Raw genomic sequence first — 20,996 nt, 5'->3', positions numbered from 1 at the left:
GCAGTGGTTTCTACATACTCACTGTGCCAACTTTGTTCTGATTTTAATGCTCTCCTTGGTCAGATGCTGATTCCTATTACACTGCTATAGCTATGCTGCAGTGTGCTCTTGACCAATTTACCTTCACGGGAATGTCCTCCTCTTGGTTTGCTTGCTCTGAGGTGAAGACATAGGAGATTTCTTTGTGAGACGTGGTCTGGCGGCAGATGGCACATTTAATGGAGGTTCTGTGAGACCCCACACTGTACTGTTCGATAATGATAGCAATGCACTCATTACAGAAACAGTGCCCACAGGTCAGTACTGCCCACTAAAACAGAAAACACAGGGAACAAGCCTCAGTGAGACACCACTACAGATGCTTTCCAGTCCATAAATATAACAAAAGAAATGACTCACAATTTCACTTCCTGGACATTTCATGGCATTAATAGTCTTGAAGACATAAATGTTTTTTAAATTAATCATTTTAAGTCTAGAGTAAGCTTTCATAGTGTTTAGTTCTAGCCACTCAAGTCAGTCATCGTTATTTTGTAAGAAGCTCGTATTATCATTTAAGATTTAGAAAAAAGGTAAATTATTCTTTCAGCACTCTAACGGCACTTATAACAGAAAAACTGAGAACAATATTAAATTTGAGAGAATATATCCTATTCAGCTTACTAAGTAGATTGATATTTTCCCATGTTAAAGCATCTGCGTATAAAATGAAATGAACTAGTATCTGATTTATTTAAAAAGTGGTTCTGGATACATTTAAGAAGTCAAAAAGACATTTCTGAAAAATACCTAGTACAATTAAGAGAAAAGAAAAATGATAATCTCCGAAATTCTGGTGCATACTGTGAAGCATATGCCTCTCTTTGGTAACAAAGGTGTAGACAAACATTATATTCAGTCACTCCAAGAGCTATGGCAATTTTATGAAATTATTTAACCTTTTTTCACCTGGCAAAAACTGTAACAATGAAAACTGAACAGTGTTAGGAGTGCAAGGTTCCCGGGTTTCCAACTTTGTTTTTTCCAGGACTGAGACCTGTATAGAAAGAAAGTGTGCAGCAGGGCCCACCCAAGGCGCTGCGAAGGAGCCCTAAGCAGGGCCTTGGAAAAGAATTCAATCAGTGAGAAAATGTGAGGGAGACAAGCCTGGTTTTACTTACAGTTACTCAAAAGGAATAGGGGTTACTTGGGGTTTGGTTGGCTGACACCATCTCTACTGTCCTCTACTTGCATCTCTGTTCTCAAAGCTTTGCACCAGAGTCCTCAGGAGCTGAGGCTGGAACAGAATTGAGCTGCTTCGCTAGCACTTTTGCCTCACTCAGAGTGGCACTGTTTGGACACTATGTACCTCCAGGGCCACTGGGGATTAAGGGTACTTCCTGTACTTGAGAGGATTTTTGTGACAGGGGAGCTCATAACAGACAAGCTACGGAGCACAACAGGTCTACCCACATTCACAACAGAGGGCAAATCAGAGCCACCCCACACCAGAGCATTCAGAGAGGGGTACAGTGAAACTGCCCGAACAGAAACAAACAGCAACACCTGCAGCAGCATCAATGGGCACCTGAGTTACCTCTGATACATCCTAACTTAACAGCCCTAATTTAAAGAGGAGGCAGAGAACTGGGAAGCTAAGGGGAAAGGTTTAGAGTTCCTAGAGACTGTGGATAGGAGCGGAGTTTACACAGCCCAGTTTTATTATCATTGCTATAATCCAGTCTGTTCTAAGTGCAGGAGACCTACATTATAGTACAACTGAATCAAACAATGTATATAAAAGAACTCTACAAACTGTAAGTTAAATGTTTAAGACAAAAATGAAATAAGGCCAGGGAGATAGTTCAGTGGCACAGTGCCTGCCTGACAAGCGCAAAGTTCTGAGTTCGATTTGCAGTACCAAAACAAACAAACAAATACATACACAAAATCAAGGCCTAGCTGAACTGCACAGCAAGACCCTGTTTCAAAAAAAACCCAAAGAAATGAAATAAAAATTAGAGACAACCCAAGTGCACAAATCTCATCAAAGCTAAAAATAAAAAAGACACTGTGATGAGCACCCCCACACTCTGGTGGCACAGGGGATTGAATCTCAGGCCTTAAAAATACCGGCACAAGCTCTACCACTGAGCTGCCCCCAGCCCCCTCCATTCTTGTCCTAACAGCACTTGCATCCTGACTTTGGTCGCCAGAACACCAGTGTCTGTACACCTTCCTGCTGTTTACTTTCCAACGTAACATCTATCCTCTTAAAACTTATACTCGAAGTATCCTTTGAGAATTCACCTTCTCCATAAATCTTAGAAACTGAAAGATTCCTTCTTGATTACTGATGCTTAGAATATGGAGCTTACACATTTAACTCTGCATTCTCAGTTCTATAGAAAAAAAGCAGCCAAGTATTACTTGCTTATAATACTTGCTTAAAATAATGTTTACTTGCTTAACTTATTTTCCAAGTGTTGAAATGCAATGATATTCTGATATTATATATAAACATACTGATTTATCATACAAAGCAGAAATGAATCGGCTGGGTAGAGATATGAACCGTTCAAAAGCAAACTAATATGCTGCTGTCACATTTATAAACATTTGTAAGTTAAAAATAACAAAGAAATACACTTATTTACTAAAATGGTATTCTAAAAATTCCAGGTAACTTTCCCTAAGAGAAATATTATTTTTACTTTAATGCCTGGATTATAACACATTAATAATGCTAGGAGCTACACGACTATACCGCTGTATTACCTTCTTAAGTAAATCCATCTGTATTATATTTCTGTACAATTACCAGATAATATAATAACTTCACAAAAATTAAATTACATAGAAATAACCTTATGCTTGGAAATATCAAAACTAAAAATCTTTCATGAAAAACACAGGTTCACTCAGTATTTCCTAAGTAATACGTGAAATACATATACATATATTTTTGGTTTTATTGAGACAGGGTCTCCCTATATAGTTCAGGCTCGTCTTGAACTCACTATGTAGCCCAGGTTGGCCTTGAACTCACAGTGATCCTCCTCTCAGCCTCTCAAGTGCTGGGATTACAGGTGTATGCCACCACACTCAGAATAAAATCTTTTTTTCAACTTATCAAGTAGGATAAAGATTGTTCAAACACAGCCTTATATATATAGCCTTAAGAATGTTCATATATAGCCTTAAGCATGTCACCTAAATTCTAGCCCTAACTTGAACATGGGAGGAGACACTTGTTATTCCTACAGAGTTGTGATGAAGAAAGGGGGAAGAGAAGGGAAAGAAGGAAAAAAGGAGAGAGAGACTGTATGCAGAAGCCTCCGAAGACTGTAAGTAAATAAGTTATAATTTTACCTGTTTCCCCAGCTGTCGAGCACAGATTGGACAAGGTTCTGGATTAACACCTCCTGAGGTTTTGTCTTGAGACTACGCAGAAAAGGACAATCCAAAAACATGCTAGTTACATGTTTACCTTTGCAATCTGATACATATTTTGCACTTCACAAAAGTGAATGTTGGTAATTGCAATTTAAATAATTTAGTTCTTGAGATAAATATTTTATCTATTACATAATATCACTATTCTTGAGTTACACACATAACACTTATTAAAGTCATAAAAAGTAAAATTGTAACAATTTTTATTACAGTTTGTTATATTACCAGTAATTGTAATTTATTGCAAAATTAAAAGCAAACTGTAACATGCTAAATTTTCAAAATTTTATTTTTAGGTTAGATTTTGTTATTAAGAAATATAGATTAATTTATAATCTTGAAATAAAGGCTCCTTAAACCTCCAAGAAAATACGCACTTCTAATGTCTGCCTACTTGACACAGATCAGAGGAGGAGCAGACAACACAGTTACATAACACTGCCTGTTACTAATAACGGCTGCCTCTTAGCACCCATTTTCTAATCTCGCTAGGCAAAAACTAGAAAGGCAAATAGCTGGAAAACAGAAATATTATTGATTTGAGTTTTATGTCTGGAAATTATATCAAAACATAATGGCTTCTGAAAATCTCATTAAAATTATTACAAAAACTGGAAGAGCTTTCAAAAGTTACCAAACAAATTTTAAAACTGAAGAAAACAAAAGAAAGTACATTAGGTAGACCACTACCGTTTCTGTGGTTTCATTAACTAAAGTTAAACATTTTTTTTTTTTTTTTTTTTTGGTTTTTCTCCGGTACCGGGAACCGAACTCACGACCTTGCGCTTGCCAGGCAGGCGCTTTGCCGCTGAGCTAAATCCCCAGCCCCTAAAGTTAAACATTTATAAAATTATTCTTTGGCTTATGAGTAAGGAAACAAAAGAAAGCTGTTTAAAACTGTATATAGATTCAGCCCCTCTCAGGAGCCCAAAACTTCATTAACTAAAATGGAAGTATACAGGCATTTTAAAAAGTTGAACTAATTTTGCCTGTTAACTTTTGATCTGTGTCTCAGATAGCATAACAAATCCCTTAAAAACACAGTGGGTGAACTGCAGGCTCAGCTTTCCAAAAAGTTAATCTCATCTTTCTCGCTTATTTTCAGAGTTCAGAGAGCAATAATAGTGGCAGAACCCTGCTGTATACAGACTTTCTAGGTCTGTACTGTGTTATAAGGTCAGAAGTAGTCATCTGAGCAAGCCCAGACTCAGTATGGATATGGATGGCTTAAAAGCAGGTATACACACAGGGACATTACTACAGAAGTTTGTAGACAATCTACGATACCTCACAGCATCTCTTATTTTTTGATGTATTTATTTTCTTTTTCTTTTTTTCTTTTTTTGGTTTTTCTCCGGTACCGGAAATCGAACTCATAACCTTGTGCTTGCCAGGCAGGCGCTGAGCTAAATCCCCAGCCCCTCTGATGTAAAGAAAGGATCGGTGCTCTTTCTGTGAGGGGCCAGACTGCAAATCTTTTTGGCTTTGTGGGCCATATGGTCTGTGTATCAACTGCTCAGTTCTGTGTTTGTAGAGTAAAATGCAGCCATAAGCAACAGGAAAACAATGAGCATGGCTATGTTCCAACACAATACTTCACTAAAGAAAGTGGTAGGCTAGAGGGGTCCTATGTGTGGCGTCTGCAGATCCCTGATTTAAAAGACGTAAATTTCCCTTTCATATGTCAATTAAAATGGTCAGATATTTCCCTATAATCATATCTTATATATAGTCAGGTGTTTTACTTTGACTCAGTTCAGAATATTTTCATGCAACTTCTTTGAGACATGGGTTACTTAGAAATGTGTTCCTAATTTCCAATTTTGGGTCTTAACTATCTTTAGCTACTGATTTCTAACTAAATTTCTCTTTAGTAAGAAAATGTATCTTTACATAATACTGATCCTTTTAAAATTTTAAGTTAATTTTTGAATCATTATAATTTGATTTTGGTAAATGTTCCATGTACACTGAAAAAAAAGGTACATTCTACATTTGTTGGGTGTAGCTATCTGTGGCACTTAGGCCATGTTTACTCAAAGTGCTCAAAGTCTGACATCCTTACCTAATTCCTGGCTATTTCTTTAAAGAATAAAAGAATCTTCTAATAGTTTAAATTGGCTTACCACCTTTTCTTGTGGTATTATCATACATTTTACTTCACATATGCGTGTATTCTGCACAACAGAATGGTTCTTTTAAATAGTCAACAGTCTTTTACGTTTACCTACAAATTTAAGCTTTACTTTTTTCTTCATTCCTTCCTATAGTTCTATCCTTCAATCTAGAATAATTTTCTTCAGTTCAAAGAACTTCCTTCAAAATTTGTTGTACTGTGAGTCTACTGGGGATGAATTCTTTCAGTTTATCTGAAAACATTTCAATTTATGTTTTTTGTCAGGCTATTTCCTCTAAGTGCAGAAATCTAGGTTGGCAGGTTTTCTTTGAGAATTTCAAAGATGCTATGCTACTGTAACAATACTAAAAGAAAATACCTCTGTGTAATGACCAGTTCTGATAAGCTGCTCTGTCAACTAACAGTCTATCAATTCTTGAATTAATCAACAACCTATCAAATCATCAACATCTTATACACTATTTTGATTACAAAACAGAAAAAGTATGGTGAATTACATTAAGTTATTGACCTTTACTCTTTATTACCATGCCTTCTGATTTATCAGCTTTGAGAGATTTCGAAGTCCCAAAAAGCAAACTGAAAAATATGTATTATATATGCATGAATATATATGTATATGTGATATAATGCAATTTTCACCCAGATGCAGGCTGGATTACTTCTATTCTAGGCTTTGAACTATGGTCAGTTTATGCTGTTTACTATGTAGTGTGTGTGTTTTTACATCATCTGTGTAAATTACAATTTCTATATATATAATCTTCTTTTGTGATTTGTGAAGCTATTTTAAACAAAGCTAGTTTTCTGACTCATAATACAAACAAATAAAAGACAGATTTTTAAAAAACCTGTACTTTTAAATACAGGAATAGTATTTTAAATGGAAGAAGTCATTAGTATGGTAATATTATGAAAATACAATACTAGAAAAGCAGCATCTTTAAAAACAGTACCTTTTCCAAATTAGTTAAGTAAAGAAGTTGCCCAAGTTTCTTCTGAAGCTGTGATGCAGCAACAGCTTTATCATTTAGTAGTTTTATACGATTTTGTTCCACCTAAAAACAAGTAACAAATAGCCTTTATTACAAATCAGAGAGGTGGCTGAAAATTTATTTACATATTAAACCTCAAACTTACAAAGTGAGTATTTAATAGTACATTGGAAAAAGACTGCTTTACACATGATAAAATTTAGTGTAGGGTTCTTTCAAAAGGAAGCATTCTATATACCTAAAGTTAGCTAAAAATCAACTCAAATTCTATTTATTTACCATTTCTCAGTATTATATCCATGGGATGAAGAAAAAATACAGGACATGCTGCTTTGACCAAAGTGATTTTTTCAGAAGAATGTCCCTGCCTTTCCTTCTCTTATGCCAAAGCAGAATACAGCAGAAAGGAGAATTCAAGCAACAGCAATTACCTTTTTCCCTTCAGTTTTAAGAATCAAACGTGGAATCTGCTTTTAAAAAAACTTCCTAAGAATTCATGTCTAACTGAGAGCATATGACTATTTTAAAGGTTTTCTAAGTTAGTCTCCAACCTTTATAGAAAAAAATGATTTAAAGCATTAAACACATATGGGATAAAAATAAATTATAAAATAGTATTTTAATGTGGAATAGAAAAGACTAGTATAATCCTGTAGTACGAAGAGGATTCATTAGAAACCAAATTGCAAATATTTATAATAGCAAGAGAAAATCATTGCAAAAGAAAAATTTTTATTTATTCTTGAGGAAAATTTTTCCAGTCCTGATAAAGCTGAGGCAATATAAAATATGTCTAAAAAATGACCAAGAATATCTAGAAGATTTGATAAAAGATGCAAAAAAAGAGATGAATGCACAACTTGCAGAGAAATAAAATCTATCAAAATAGTGGATACTAAACATGAGTTACATATGAACTTGTTCATCTTTGACCAGTTTTGACCTATAAAGCCAATTTTCGATGGCTCGACCTGTTAGCAGATATTAAGCACATACTTAATAGAAGAGAACACTGCCCTGACTCTCTCTCTTCTGTGGGTCGTTCTTTTTTTCATGATACCAATTTGCTGGGCCCTATCCTGTCATTTCCTTCCAGTTTACCTCATGTGGTTCAATGATATGATGAACGGGTGGGTTTGGCTTTGGTTCCTTAGGATGCCGCACTCTTAGTCGTTCTGTCGCCATTGCAAGTTCATCGACAGCAGATACACGATTCCTCAAGGTCATCCAATACTCATGAAGCAACTAAAGGAAGACAAAAGATGTGTCTCAGAAACACATGATGAAGTGGGAATGAACAATCTGCACAGGATACTGCCTCTTCAGATTCTTGGGAACAGAACACTCATAAGCTTTCTTGATAAGATCAAAGATCTTCACTAGATTGATGGAACCTCTCCTTTATTTTTCAAAAATATTTTATTATAACATACTCCACATATTCACAATAATATGTATGACAAGAGAATATTAAAATATACAACTGAATACCATCTAATTTGAGAGAATAAAACAAACTCCTTGGAAAGCCTTAACTGTATCACCATTTTTCCTCATATATATTTCCTTCAATATAATTTCCTGCCAGATAATGGAATAGCCATTATTCATAATTTATCATTCCACATTTTTCAAACATTAATACTATAACATGTATCCTTAATAAATTGGTCATATACACATTTCTAAAATTACATTAGTATACATGTTCTGACATGCTTTTTTCACTAATATATTTTGAGGTCATATATAGCAATAGCTCATTTGTTTGTTTTTCTATGAAAGAGTTTAGTTTGCAGAATTATGAAACAAAATGTACAAAGATAAAGGAGAACACATGATAAACTCTCCTTTGGACACACGGGATGTAGTCACAATGTGCCCAAATGAAGAATATAAGGGTCAGTGGACACTGTGTATAATACTGTCTTCTTCGACAGCTCAGTGTAATTAACTGTGTTAATGTGCTTTGAATTTGTTTTTTTGGTACCAGGAATTGAACTTGGGACCTTGTGTGTGCTTTGAATTTATAATAGCAATATACAAGCAAAAATATGAACTGATGATTTTGACACTACAAAAATGTCTTTCCCCAGTTTATTCAATGTATGTCCTGGTATATAAGACAACATTTATTTTCATTCTGAATAAAAATTTATCTAGTTTTATAAAGCAAGAACTTTAGAGTCAAAGAATTGAATAATTATTCAAAGAATAATTCAAAATTAATAAGTACTATAATCTCTAGTACAGAGCCTAAATGCAATGGAATTATTATAGTTTAACATAAAAGGTCAATTTGTGTTCTAATCACTGGAATGGTTTCCAGCCTTGTAGCTTGAGAAATATTTATTTTCTGCAATCTTCAAGGTTGATATTAATGTTTGGTTGTTATTCACAGAGCAGAAGCAAAACAAAAACAGACAAAATTCTAGTCTAGTTTCATAGAATAGTAGTGTAAAATCAAGAAAACAACAGAATGAAACACTTTCACAACTAGACAAAAGGATTCATAGAAGTTTTAGTTTAAGAAAGATTTGCTTTTAGTAACTCAATAGATGGAATTTAAATATTATTCCATTTATTATCCTTTATTAGAATAACAATATTTAGGGAAAGTAATTATGAGACTTCAAATTTCTAAAAGCAGATTTTTAAAAACTAAAGAGAGAAAAAGGAAAGTAGCAACTAAAAATGAATGTAAAGGAGAAGAGTTTTTAACATGGGATGTTCTACAATACTGTACCTTATATTCCTTCTTCCATGCTTCAAAAAGTTCCATTGAAGCACTCCCTTCATCTATGAATGCGGCATCGAATCTATGCGATCTTGCAAATGATAGTATTGCTTTCATGGATCGTTCTGTCTCACTTACTGCCCACAACCCCCGGGTGGTGGTAGGCACTCGATCATCTACCAGACCTTCTTCATCTTCTATCATCTCCTCAAATATTGCAGTCTGGCCTTTGACTCTGCAAACATACCAGAGCAAATCAACAGTAATGACTGTCAACGGATAGCAAGTACTATAAATGAGTGATACTGGCAGAATAAATAAGGAAGCAAGGTCAGTAACTTCAACAACTTTCAGTGTCCCATCTAGAAGATTATGCTTGCATATCTTGGGAAAATAACAACTCTAAAAACGCTGGAAGCACCATAATTTGTTCAGTGTTTCTTGACAGTAATCTGGGATAACCAAAATATCTCTCAATTTGACTATAAATCTCACTTTGAGAATTAAAATGTAAACCACCATATCCCCAACCATGCCCCAAAACTCAAGAAAAAAGAAGAGAACCATACTATGATCTAAAAGAAAAACACAAGAAAAAAAGAAGAGAACCATACTATGATCTAAAAGTACAATGTTAACTTTTTCTTTTTGAGGGAAGGGAGATAGCACTTAGCCTTTCCTTAATTTCCATGTTTGCTAAGTAGAGATAATTTTGCTAACGCCCCAACCATATGCACTCACTAGTTTAATCCCCATGCAAGGATGAAGACTCTTCTAAGAAAGGGTATTAAAATTATTTTATAGCACTTGCTACTAAGGACTTTACCAAGTATTTTATTGTAGTTTCTTATTTAACATTTAAAAAACTCAATGAGAAAAGAGTATTTCATAAATTAGGACGCTGAGGTTAGAAAAGCAACTTGTTTGAAAAAGCAGGCAAGGATTTGAGTTTATATCAGGACTCTAGAATTTTACCACTCTTATTAAATGGCCCTCAGTTAGTTATACATTCCTACATGACGTAAGCACTTAGGGGAAACTTCTGCATAAGTAAAGCTGACCAAGTTAAATGACCAAGTGGTAAAAGTTTACTGAACTGATTTAATAAAAGAAAAAATATAATAAAGGCTAGAGTGGAAAATATAGTCTTATAATCAAATACCAACTCTCATAAAATGTTTCGTTTTCCTGATGGGTAATAATCAAAAAGAGAACTTACGTATTAAAAAACAGCTTTGACTCGTACTCTGTGAACAATTCATCAGCTTTACAGAAGACACAGCTGAAAGAGATTATCAGAGAATATTTACAAACACACAAAGCAATCAGTTTCTGAAAGGGTGTATTTTATATTTAAAGAGGTATCCATTTTAGAAAAAACATTACCTGGTTTTTAGTATATAGTCCTTGAGTTGCTTTATTATTAATAATATACGTTTTTCTAGTGGTCTGAATTAAAATGGAAAACTAATTTATAAGCCATTATTTCTTTTCTCAGATACAATCTAGCTTAATGGGATGGTAATATTTTGCTGTATGATTTCTTCAACCTACCAGTTGAGAGGCAGTCTCGCTGGTCGGAGGTGGCAGATTGTTGCCGATTCAATAACATTACGAGATGGAGGTTTCTCCAGGTTTTTGACAGCTTCTCTTACCAGCTTCTGGAATTTATGTAGCTCATCCATTTGTGTTGTAAGTAAGAACTGAAGACCTCTGCAGTCGTGGAACCTGATTCCCATGACCAGCACCACACACAACATAAAGAAAAGATTAATAGGTCAATTTCCTCAAATTCAGAAGGTGGCTGCCAAGTAAAGTGCTACGGAAACAGTGTGCTATGTTTTCGCAACCACGTTTAGGGAAGTTCTCAGGAGTGTGTTTAAGTGCACCTTAACAACACTGGGTTGTCTATTATACAACAGCATCTGAAAAAGTGTGCAAAATATGTCTCTGTCTCAATTGTCTTTAAAAGATCAGGATTGCTATATTCTTTTTTAAAGGTGAATGTCTACAGATGTCCCTCCTGACATTCCTGCTTTATACAAAAATGTGACTACCAGGAAATAAAGACAGAAAATTAGAAGAAGAAAATAGTCAAACAGCCAAAAGTCATAGTCATCACTACAAGGAAAAAAGTATCATTAGTTTTTAATTAAGGTTTGTTTTTGATTTTTTTCAGTACTGGGGCTGAATCCATGGCCTTCAGAGTGAGTTACATTTCCAATCGGTTTTTAATTTTTTATTTAGAGACAGGGTCTTCCTAAGTCACTAAGTTGTCCAGGTAATGCTCCAATTTGTGAATCTCCTGCCTCAGCCTCCCAGAGGGCTGAGATTGCAGGTATGCAAGTAGCCATCACACCTGGCTCAAATTTTTCATTAAGCATTTACTGTATAGCAGGTACTTTGCCAATATGTCTAAGGTGTTCATGAGTTATTCTTGTGCTCATATTATGGACGAAGATTAAGAAATTAAGGTATTTAGGGTTACAAAGTTATTACAAAAATTATCACGTGGCAAACTTACAAGGTAAACTCAAACAGATTACTTTTTAAAAATTGCCATTCTGATCAATAGTGGATGGAAAAGGCTGCGAAGAAAATTTAGGTGTGCATGTGTATGGGTTTTTGAGAAGAAAAAAAGCCTAGACTAGTAAGAAATTAAAAACTGGAAAATATAAAGGTGATGTGTTTTGTTTTTTTTTGAACCAGGAACTGCACTCAGAACCTCGCCATGCCACTGAGCCACATGCCCGGCCCTGTTCGCTTTTGAAGAATGTACATTTCTCCTTTTGGAAATGACATCTATGAATTGCTCAAAAATGCCTGTATTTCTTTCTTGCAAAAAAGCCTATATTCGTTCCTGAAGATTTTGTCAATATCCCTCAGAACCAATTCGTTCCTTTTTCTCCACGGAGTTCATGGAAAACACTCTCTTTACTTCATTGTTATATGTACTTTCTGTATATACTCTTATTTCTCAAAATGTTCATGGGTTGTGCCTTTTGTATGAGCTTTAGAAGGTAAGGATTATTCATATCCCTTTCTTTAAAAACATAACAGGCAGAGAATAGCTGCTAAATGATTTCTAAAGAACTGTATAGAAACTTGAATAAAGTTAGGTAAAGCATCAATATTCACAAAAAGAAAACGAGGTTTTTATTTCTAATGTATTAGAAATTTAGATTATTTTCAAAAAATAACCTTTGAAGCAACAGGAAGAAGCAGTTTTGGAAAATTTCTCTCCACTCACTCAAATCTGGGCCATGTGAATGAGGGTCAACAGTATTATTTATTATTTACCTGGTTTTGGCAATATTCTCTTTTCTAGGGTCTTTAGATGAAAGAAATAAATACTAACAATGACGGGCAACCCTTATGCACCATCCTACATGGTGGACACTATTCTAAGTGAGCGCTTTATCAGTACTGATTTACTTAATTCTTATGTCAGTGCTGCAAGGTTTTGCAGATGAAGAAGCCAAGTCTCAGCGCTTCAGTAACCTTTCCAAGGTCGGAGTCCACAGGTGGAGCTGTGAGCCCTGCAGTCTGACCAGGGAAGCCCTGTACTCATCATCTCTAAGCCACATGGCTTAGACAGATAGTGACAGAGAGGTGTGCCAGACCGAATGGCAAACGTGAATAACTTAGCTTTCGAGACATCACTTTGTGGGGGGCGGCGGGGAACCTGGGAATCGAACTCAGGACCATGCACTTGCCAGGCAGGCTCTGTGCCACTGAGCTATATCCCTGGCCCCTCAAGACATCAATTTCAAGCAAAAGTATAAACAGTAGTTCAAAGTGATATCTGAATATACAGTAACATAAGAAACTTTACTTACCTATAGAGAAATGTTCACCCTTACACAATCTGACTCATGTTTCGTTATTTTCTACTTACGTAGTGGTACCATATTTATGGTAGAAAGAGCCATATTTATGTATTAGTAGCATGCTTTATATGCTATACACCATTAAGTGTTCTGATACAACGCTTAATTTCTCATACTAAGCAGACGTTTCTGTAGGTTAAACCACTTAGGGCACTTTTGATACGGAGTGAATGTGTCCTTTGGGAAGAATTATTCACCATTTACACTTCAAGAGCAACAGCCAACTTATCTCTGAAGACCCTGAAGAATGGTAAGTGTTGGTAAGGAGATACGAGGCGAGAGTAGTAACTCTGATTTAAGAGCTGGGCCTTTGGGGCTCTCGATGCTTAGCTCCTGGAGAATGAATCACACATGGGGAGCACGATGCCTTTCATCAAGGTCAAAGTCCACTTCAGTCTGTGCTTGAAGTTGGCTTCGGGTATATCCATTAAAGAAAATACTTTACAAAGATTTTAAAAGGCTCTAAAAAGAGACATTTTAAAATGGCTAATACAGTACATGGAAACAAGGATATTCCTTCTAGACTTACATCTAATATTTTTGTTTGAAATGTACTCTTTACAAATATAAAATTCATAACCATTACATATTCCAATATTTAACTGTACCTCCTGACACCAAATGATCTAAATATCTGGGGTGATTACTCAGCTATTTCACTGTATTATTTTCTTACTTCTCTGACATAGAAAGCTTGTCCGTCTGTTGCTTGTAATTGCTGGTTATTTCATTTCGTACGCGCTGAACAAGTTCCTCATCCTTAGAAAATTCTATTGCTCCATGGATTACATTCAGCCACCAAGGAGAATTAGAATGAATCTGTGAAGAATAAAATAGGTGATCAATTAAAAATTTTTTCTTTAGTATTCACTATGTTTCCATCACTGGGAAGGATGGTGATAAAAATTCAAAATAAACAATAAATGCTACTCTCAAAGGACCTGTAACAGACAGGAGACAAATATACATAACCTATACATAGTGCATGACTATTTCTTTTGCATACATAATTAAAGAAAAAAACTGTTTCTTGACTAACTTGGATAAATGAAATTTACTGTAATGCATACATATAATCAAATTGTGGAACAATCAAAATAAAACTTCAGTGCTCACTGTCTATGTGAAAAAATGACAGAGCTCCTTGGCGTAAAAAGGAAAGCCTTCCTTCCAATTTTTGGTTAAATGAATTAGAGTCTACTGAATAAACAGTATACAGTAACTAACAAAATTACACGGCTAAATAACAATTAATTAATGAACTAGAAGCATGTGGAATCATTGACTTAAGACTTTAAAAGAGTATATTTGTGTAAACTGCTCCTTAGACTTTGCTTCCAATATCATAAAGGACAATCCTGAGAAAGATAAATGGCACATGGTCTGTAAGAAGAATATTATTTTTAGTTCTAATGTTTTAGTATCCTAAAATATTTTGAAAATATGTGTACCTAAAAGGAGGTTATTCAAGTCTATTTTTTCCAAAAGATAAGTGGTTATAAACCAAAGATAAAAAGACATCCACTATAGCTTAAAGAAATGAAAACCTTGAATCTATGCTTCTATTCATTCGATGAAAAATAATGTAACCATAAATAAACTCAAATTGCAGGGAATGTATTGTGTGCTAAGAATTCCAAGGTAAATCAGAAAGTTCAAGTTTCTTCTCGTTATGATTTAGGTTGAGAATGTCCCCCAAGAGCCTCATGTGCCCAGTGGTAGAGCTTCTGGAAGGTAACTGAATCATGCGGGCACTACAGCTGACTTGCCACTAGGAGGTGGGCCTGTTTGGAGGTGGTCACTAGGGCTGGCCAGGAAGGGTTTATCTCCCTCTCTGCCTCCTCCCTTCTTTCTCTGCTTCCTGGCTACCATGACATGAGCACCTTTTCTCCATGCTGTTCTGCCTCAGATCCAGCCAACCATTCACTGTAACCACAAACTAAAATATACCTTGTTTTCTTTAGGTTGTGATGTCAGATAATACCTCCCAGTAATGAAAAAGTAGCTAAGGCAGATTTTGGTACTGAAACTGGGATATTGTGACTGTTACACGAGCATGTGCTTTATAAACCTTTGATTTACAGAAAGCGTTTGGAAAGGTTTGGAGACGTAGGCTAAAAAAGCCCTATAGAATGCTGTTAAGCTGAGCTTGATGGAAGATTCTGGTCAGAGGCTAGAAGAGAATGCTGATAAAAATGCTGACAGTAAAATTCGGGCTCCAGAAGTTCCTGTCAGAAACAAGGATTCCATTGCAGTTGGACCCTGGGCCACGTGTGTTATGTCCTGGTAGACAATGTCTACATTTTGCTCATGCACTATGACTTTGTGAGAGACTGAGATTAAGGGTAGTGGACTAATTAATATGGTGGAGGAAATTTCAAGACAGTCCAATGTTCAGACTCTAGCTTTACTGCTTCCTATTTTTAGTGAGATTTGCAGTGAGAAACTGAACAAAAAGTTTTGCGTTTCACAAGAAAGGAAGGTTCAGTGAAACTGAGGTGTACAACATTTTTACTGAGAATGAGGTTGCTGAAAAGTGAAAAAGAAGCCACGTATTTTTAGTCAGGACAATAGGAAAAATGTGTTGAGGGCACCTGAGAAACTGAAAGACCCTGCCCTTTGCTCTGCAAAAGTGAAAGACTGTTTTGAAAAGTGAGCCCTACAGCAGTCTGCTCTTCCTAGGCTAAAGGTAGAAATGTTTTCCAGAGTCCAGCCATCCAGGTAGTCAGGCAGCCAGGTACTTCCTGAGGTGGTCATAGACCTTGGCATCATCCAGTTGGTGATGATTTTACAGGCATGCAAAATGCAAGAGTTGTGGGGTTAAGGAAGCTTCCATCCAGACTTTAGAAGAAAGCCTGGGATGCTATACATGCTATACAGGGTGTCTGTGAGAGGCAGCATGGGAAGCTATGAGAATGGAAGCGGGAGAAGCTAGGAATGCAGAATGTCTAAGGAGGCTGCAAGTGGTAAGCAAAGTCAGCTCAAGAGAGGAAGCATAAAGGTTACAACCACAGGCAGTGCCATAGAGGTCAGGTTGTCCATGCTGTTTGGAACTCGCTTCTTTGCCCCAGATACTGAACATGGAACCATGGGATTTAATGTTTGTCCCCACCTGCTTTGGTCCCGCTGGTTTCTGATTTTCTCTTTTAGAATGAAAACATTCACCCTTTGCCATTGTATGTTGGTAGCAACATTTAACTCATTAATTTTTTTTTTTTTAAACAGGCCCACAGCTAAGGGTTTGCTCTGAATCTCTGAGACTTCAGACTTGGACTTTTCAGCACTGTTGAAACTGTTAAGACTTTGGTGACTCTTCTAGATGAACTAAAAGCATTTTGCATATGGGATGCACAGAAATCTTTGGGGGCCAGGGTTGGGATGTATGATTTAGACTGAGAATGTCCCCCAAGAGCCTCATGTTCCTCAGAGGTGGGGCTTTTGGAAGATGAAGGGATTACAGGTGCTGCACCCAGCTTACTGTTAGGATGTGGAGCCTGGTTCTAAGCAGTTCACTGAAGGGGGACCTAGAAGGATGTATCTCCCCTCCTGGCTCCTCTCTTCTTCCTTTGCTTCCTGGCCACCACAACGTGATCAGCTTTCCTCTGCCATGCAACTGGTTGTCCTGGTGCTAGCTGACCATGGACTGTAGGTGTCAGCAGAAATAAAACTGTCTTCCTGTACATTATGGGTGTCAGATATTGTGTCTTTGTGATGAGAAAGTAATTAAGACACTCCCTAAACAAAAGAAAAAATCCAAAATGCTATCTGGAAATGAACACAGCAAGAAACACTGCACTTCAAGGACATACTTTTCTTTGGAGCTCACGGATAGTCTGCTGCACAGGCTGTAAAGCTTGCTGGGCTTCGGCTACTTCTGTATTACACTTGCTCATGTAGTGCTCGCGAAGTTGTTTGGCCTGTGTTGAAACAGAAAATAAATATAAACTTTCATTCTAGGCTCAGAAAGTAATCTTATAGGGTGTTTCAACACCAAAGTGGCTCTTACATATATTAATTTGATTTAAACATAAAACTCTACAAGTATACTGTAGAAAACATAAAATTCATGTTGGAAATTCCTAAGATATACACTATGGAGAACAAAAATGATCAACTTAGTCCACAAAATTTAAGAAATCCTAAAAATTTCTCCCTCAAATTTCTATTTGTTTTTTAATTAGAAAAAATAAAGAAAGAAAAACAAATAGTAACCTTTCAAAATATGAAGCAAAGGACATCTTTCAAAACTATTTATTATATGTGTTTTACAGCTTCTTAGTATTATAATTTTAAAATAATACTTGAAAATATGCAGTAACATAAGAATTATGGGCAGAACAGTGTTCCCCCAAATCTCTATGTTGAAGTCCTAATCCCTAATGTCGATGGTATGTACGTATGTATTTTTAAATTACTTTTATATTTCCCCCATCATGATGGTTTTTAAAGACCATTTAAGGAGGTAGCTGAGATTAAATAAGGGTATGAGGTTAGGACTTCAATTTAATATGATTAGCTGTACTTTACAGGAAGGAGATACCATGATGTATGAGCGCCAAAGAAAGGCATGGAAGGACATAGTGAGAAGGAAGGTAAGGCATCTCTAAGCCATGAAGAGCTGCAGGAGAACTAAACCAGCCACCACCTTGACCTTGGATCCCTAACCTCCTGAACTGTGAGAAACAAATTCATAGTGCTTAAGCCTCCCACTCTGTATTCTGTTTTGGCAGCGTCAGCCTTGTTTACATTTTCAAGAGAATAATCACATAATGTATAAGTAATTAAATTATGTTATTCTTTTACATAGGAGTATTTTATTTGCATAAATTCAACATTAGGAAACATAAAAATTCTTCGCTTTCTTTTACTCAACTGGCCTGAGAAACAATTACATGACTAAGAAACAGGGATTACAGGCTAGCATACAGGAAGGAGAACTAGAAAGACCACTGAACTGGAAATCCTGATGCTTCCACTCAGGAGAGGTTGAACCACATAAAGTTGCCAATATTTGATAATTTTTGAGAATTATTTTGATAATTTTGATAATTTCGTGAGAATTTCATATGGCTCAGCTGAAACAGGTATGTCTCTTTGTCATTCTGAACTAGTCATTCACTTCTCTGGGCTTCACTTAGTTTATTTGCAAAAGGAGGAGTTGGAAGCAAAAAGGTTTTAGGATACTGTCCAGTTCTGAGGACTGTGGCTTTACAATCTGTAAGCATTAGGAACAATAATAACACGACCTCTTTGGAAATACAGTTACATAGTATAAATGTTTTGCCTTATGGTTCAGTTTTCCTTTTCAGATACAACCTTCCAATTAACGTTTATTACAACTCTTTGGCTATAATTATTTGGCCTATGAATAGATGACTCAGGGTCCCAGTGATAGTTTTGAATCACTGAAGGCACTGAGACATAGTGAATGGTTATATGAAGGCATCAGATGTCTACACTGGGAATGAGATTTCCTCTGAAAACTCCGTAACACTTAGACTGCCATTGAGCCTCAAGAATGGTACCTTCAAAAGCACATACAGCAAAAGAAACAGCAGAGTAAAAATACAGCCCATGGACTGGGGAAAATACATGGTAATCATGTACTGTATGTGACAAGGGTCACAGAGCCAAAACAGATATGTAACTCAAACAACAGTAAGAAAATAACCCAATTAAAAAAGAGCCAACTACCTGAAAAGACCTTTCTCAAAAGAAGACATTCACATGGCCAACAGACTGGTGAATGGGTGCTCAATATCACTAACTATGAGGGAAATGCACATAAATACCATGATGAGGTATCACTTTATATCTATCAGGATGGCCATTGTCAGAAAGAGAAGATAACATGCTGGTTAGGACAGAGAGAAAAGGGAAGCCTTATACACACACAGTCGTGGTACTATAAATCAGTACAGCCATTACAAAAAGAGTACGAAGGGTTTTAAAATTTCAAAAGCAGAACTACCACATTATCCACCAATCTGACTTCTAGACAGAAATCCAAAGGAAATGGAATCAGTATGTCAGAGACATCTGCACTCTCATGTTCACTACAGCATTACTGATAATAGCCACAACATGGAGTCAAACTAAGTGTTCATAAACTGATGAAGTGATAAAGAAAATACGGTACCATTCCACAATGGAATTCTATTTAGCCTTCACAAAGAAGGAGCTCCTGTTACTTACAACACAGGAACCTGCGGGAGACTGTGCTACATAAAAGAAACCACACACACAAAGACAAATGCTACACGATTTCAATTATATGTGGAAAGCAGAGTGTAGAATAGTGGTTACCAGGACTATTCCTGGGAGAGACTGGGGAGGTGTAAGTGGAAGAATACACAATGATTTCAGTTGGACAGGACAAACAAATTAAGGAGATCTACTATGTAACATAATCGCTATGGTTAACATTGTACTTCAGATGTGAATATCGCTGAGTAGATGTGAAATGTTCTCACTACAACAATTAAGTATAAGGTAATAGGGATGGGTTCATTAGCCTGATTTAGCCACAGCACAATGTCTATGTGCACCAAAAGATCATTCTGTATACTGTAAGTACATATATTTTTTGGCAATTAAAATATTTGTTAAAAAATAGCAGTGCAATCAAAGGGCTATGCACAGTTATAAAAATCTCATTTTCTTTAACATGTTGTTTCAAATAAAGGCTCCAATTACAGGTTCAATACATTTCAACTATCTCTTCGTATTTTAGCTTTTTTCTTCTCTGATCTTTACATAAAAATGGTAAAATTCCTTGGGAGAATTAACATAATAACCTGTGAACAATTTACAGCAATTTACAGCATCACTCCTTTCAAGGAGAGGCAACACTCACCATGCAGGGAACTTCTCTGAGAGAAATGCCACTGAAAATCTGAGTTGATTTTGTACCTTCTATAATATGCAGCAAGGTAGACAAAGTGCAAATTTTTTTATATTTACTAAACTACATCTTTTGTAGATGGCAATGAGACCAGCAAAGTCTCCTTTCAATGTCACAGCTATGAGTGTTATCATGTAACATATTTGTAAGCAGATTACTGAAGAAGCAAATCAGATGGAATATTGCCATTCTCTGCCGCTCAAAATCACCATTACAAAGTCTGGAACTTCAAAGCAACCGGAAAACACAGTGTCATTTACTTAAATGTGTACCCTAGGAGATATCATCTAGAGGGAGCATAAAACTTGAAAAACTCCTCTTACAGACAGAATGAAAAACAGTAATTACCTCTTCCTCAAGACTACCATCTCGCAAGGTAGGAGGTATCCCTGGGTGCTTGGCCACCAACAATTCCATCAAGTTATGGGTAGCATGAAGTCTCTACAAACACACAAAAAGCAGTAAAAATGACAGGAAGTACAGCAGGATCTAAAGAGAGCCTCATACTAATATGGTATACAGCACTAAGACTTAAGATCATTATAACCAAACAGTTTGCCTCTACAACAATTTGAGTACCACTGTGCCTGGAGAAGTTACATCAATTTCATAGCAAAGATCTTAAGTCATAATGACATGAATTTTCTTCAGTTAAAAACATAGAGCCTTATGCAGTACAGTTCTGCATTCAGTAGATTATGTGGTATAGGTATATTTCTTCCTGTTATACGTGCATTTGTCTATACAGCAAAGTACGAGAAACCAAATAAATCCAGTAAAGTAGAAAGGTTGACTGCACTGCCTTGATTCCTTTTCTCCTGAAAATGAGCTGGCGTGAGCCTAGCAGTTACATTATGATAAAAGTAAGGACAATAAAACATGTAAGAAAACAGGGTTG

General features: G+C 36.1%; 1 protein-coding gene across 1 annotated transcript in view; it reads right to left on the bottom strand.

Annotated features, from left to right (window-relative positions):
- The window catches only part of Shprh (SNF2 histone linker PHD RING helicase, E3 ubiquitin protein ligase), an 81,022-nt gene that overhangs the window by 25,321 nt on the left and 34,705 nt on the right, over positions 1 to 20,996 (bottom strand). Inside the window, exons 16-25 of the mRNA XM_005389229.2 lie at positions 20,447 to 20,539; positions 17,004 to 17,111; positions 13,871 to 14,013; positions 10,859 to 11,032; positions 10,524 to 10,586; positions 9,314 to 9,539; positions 7,669 to 7,812; positions 6,529 to 6,630; positions 3,352 to 3,423; positions 122 to 310 (exon numbers count right to left, since the gene is read on the bottom strand). Of these exons, the coding sequence (XP_005389286.1) occupies positions 122 to 310; positions 3,352 to 3,423; positions 6,529 to 6,630; positions 7,669 to 7,812; positions 9,314 to 9,539; positions 10,524 to 10,586; positions 10,859 to 11,032; positions 13,871 to 14,013; positions 17,004 to 17,111; positions 20,447 to 20,539 (1,314 nt within the window). The remainder of the gene's footprint in view (positions 1 to 121; positions 311 to 3,351; positions 3,424 to 6,528; positions 6,631 to 7,668; positions 7,813 to 9,313; positions 9,540 to 10,523; positions 10,587 to 10,858; positions 11,033 to 13,870; positions 14,014 to 17,003; positions 17,112 to 20,446; positions 20,540 to 20,996) is intronic.

The sequence above is a fragment of the Chinchilla lanigera genome, unplaced genomic scaffold (assembly GCF_000276665.1).
Source record: "Chinchilla lanigera isolate Chin_1 unplaced genomic scaffold, ChiLan1.0 scaffold00035, whole genome shotgun sequence".
Lineage (NCBI taxonomy): Eukaryota > Metazoa > Chordata > Mammalia > Rodentia > Chinchillidae > Chinchilla > Chinchilla lanigera.
Note: the sequence above shows the minus strand (reverse complement) of the source record. Positions and strands in the feature narration are given on the sequence as shown.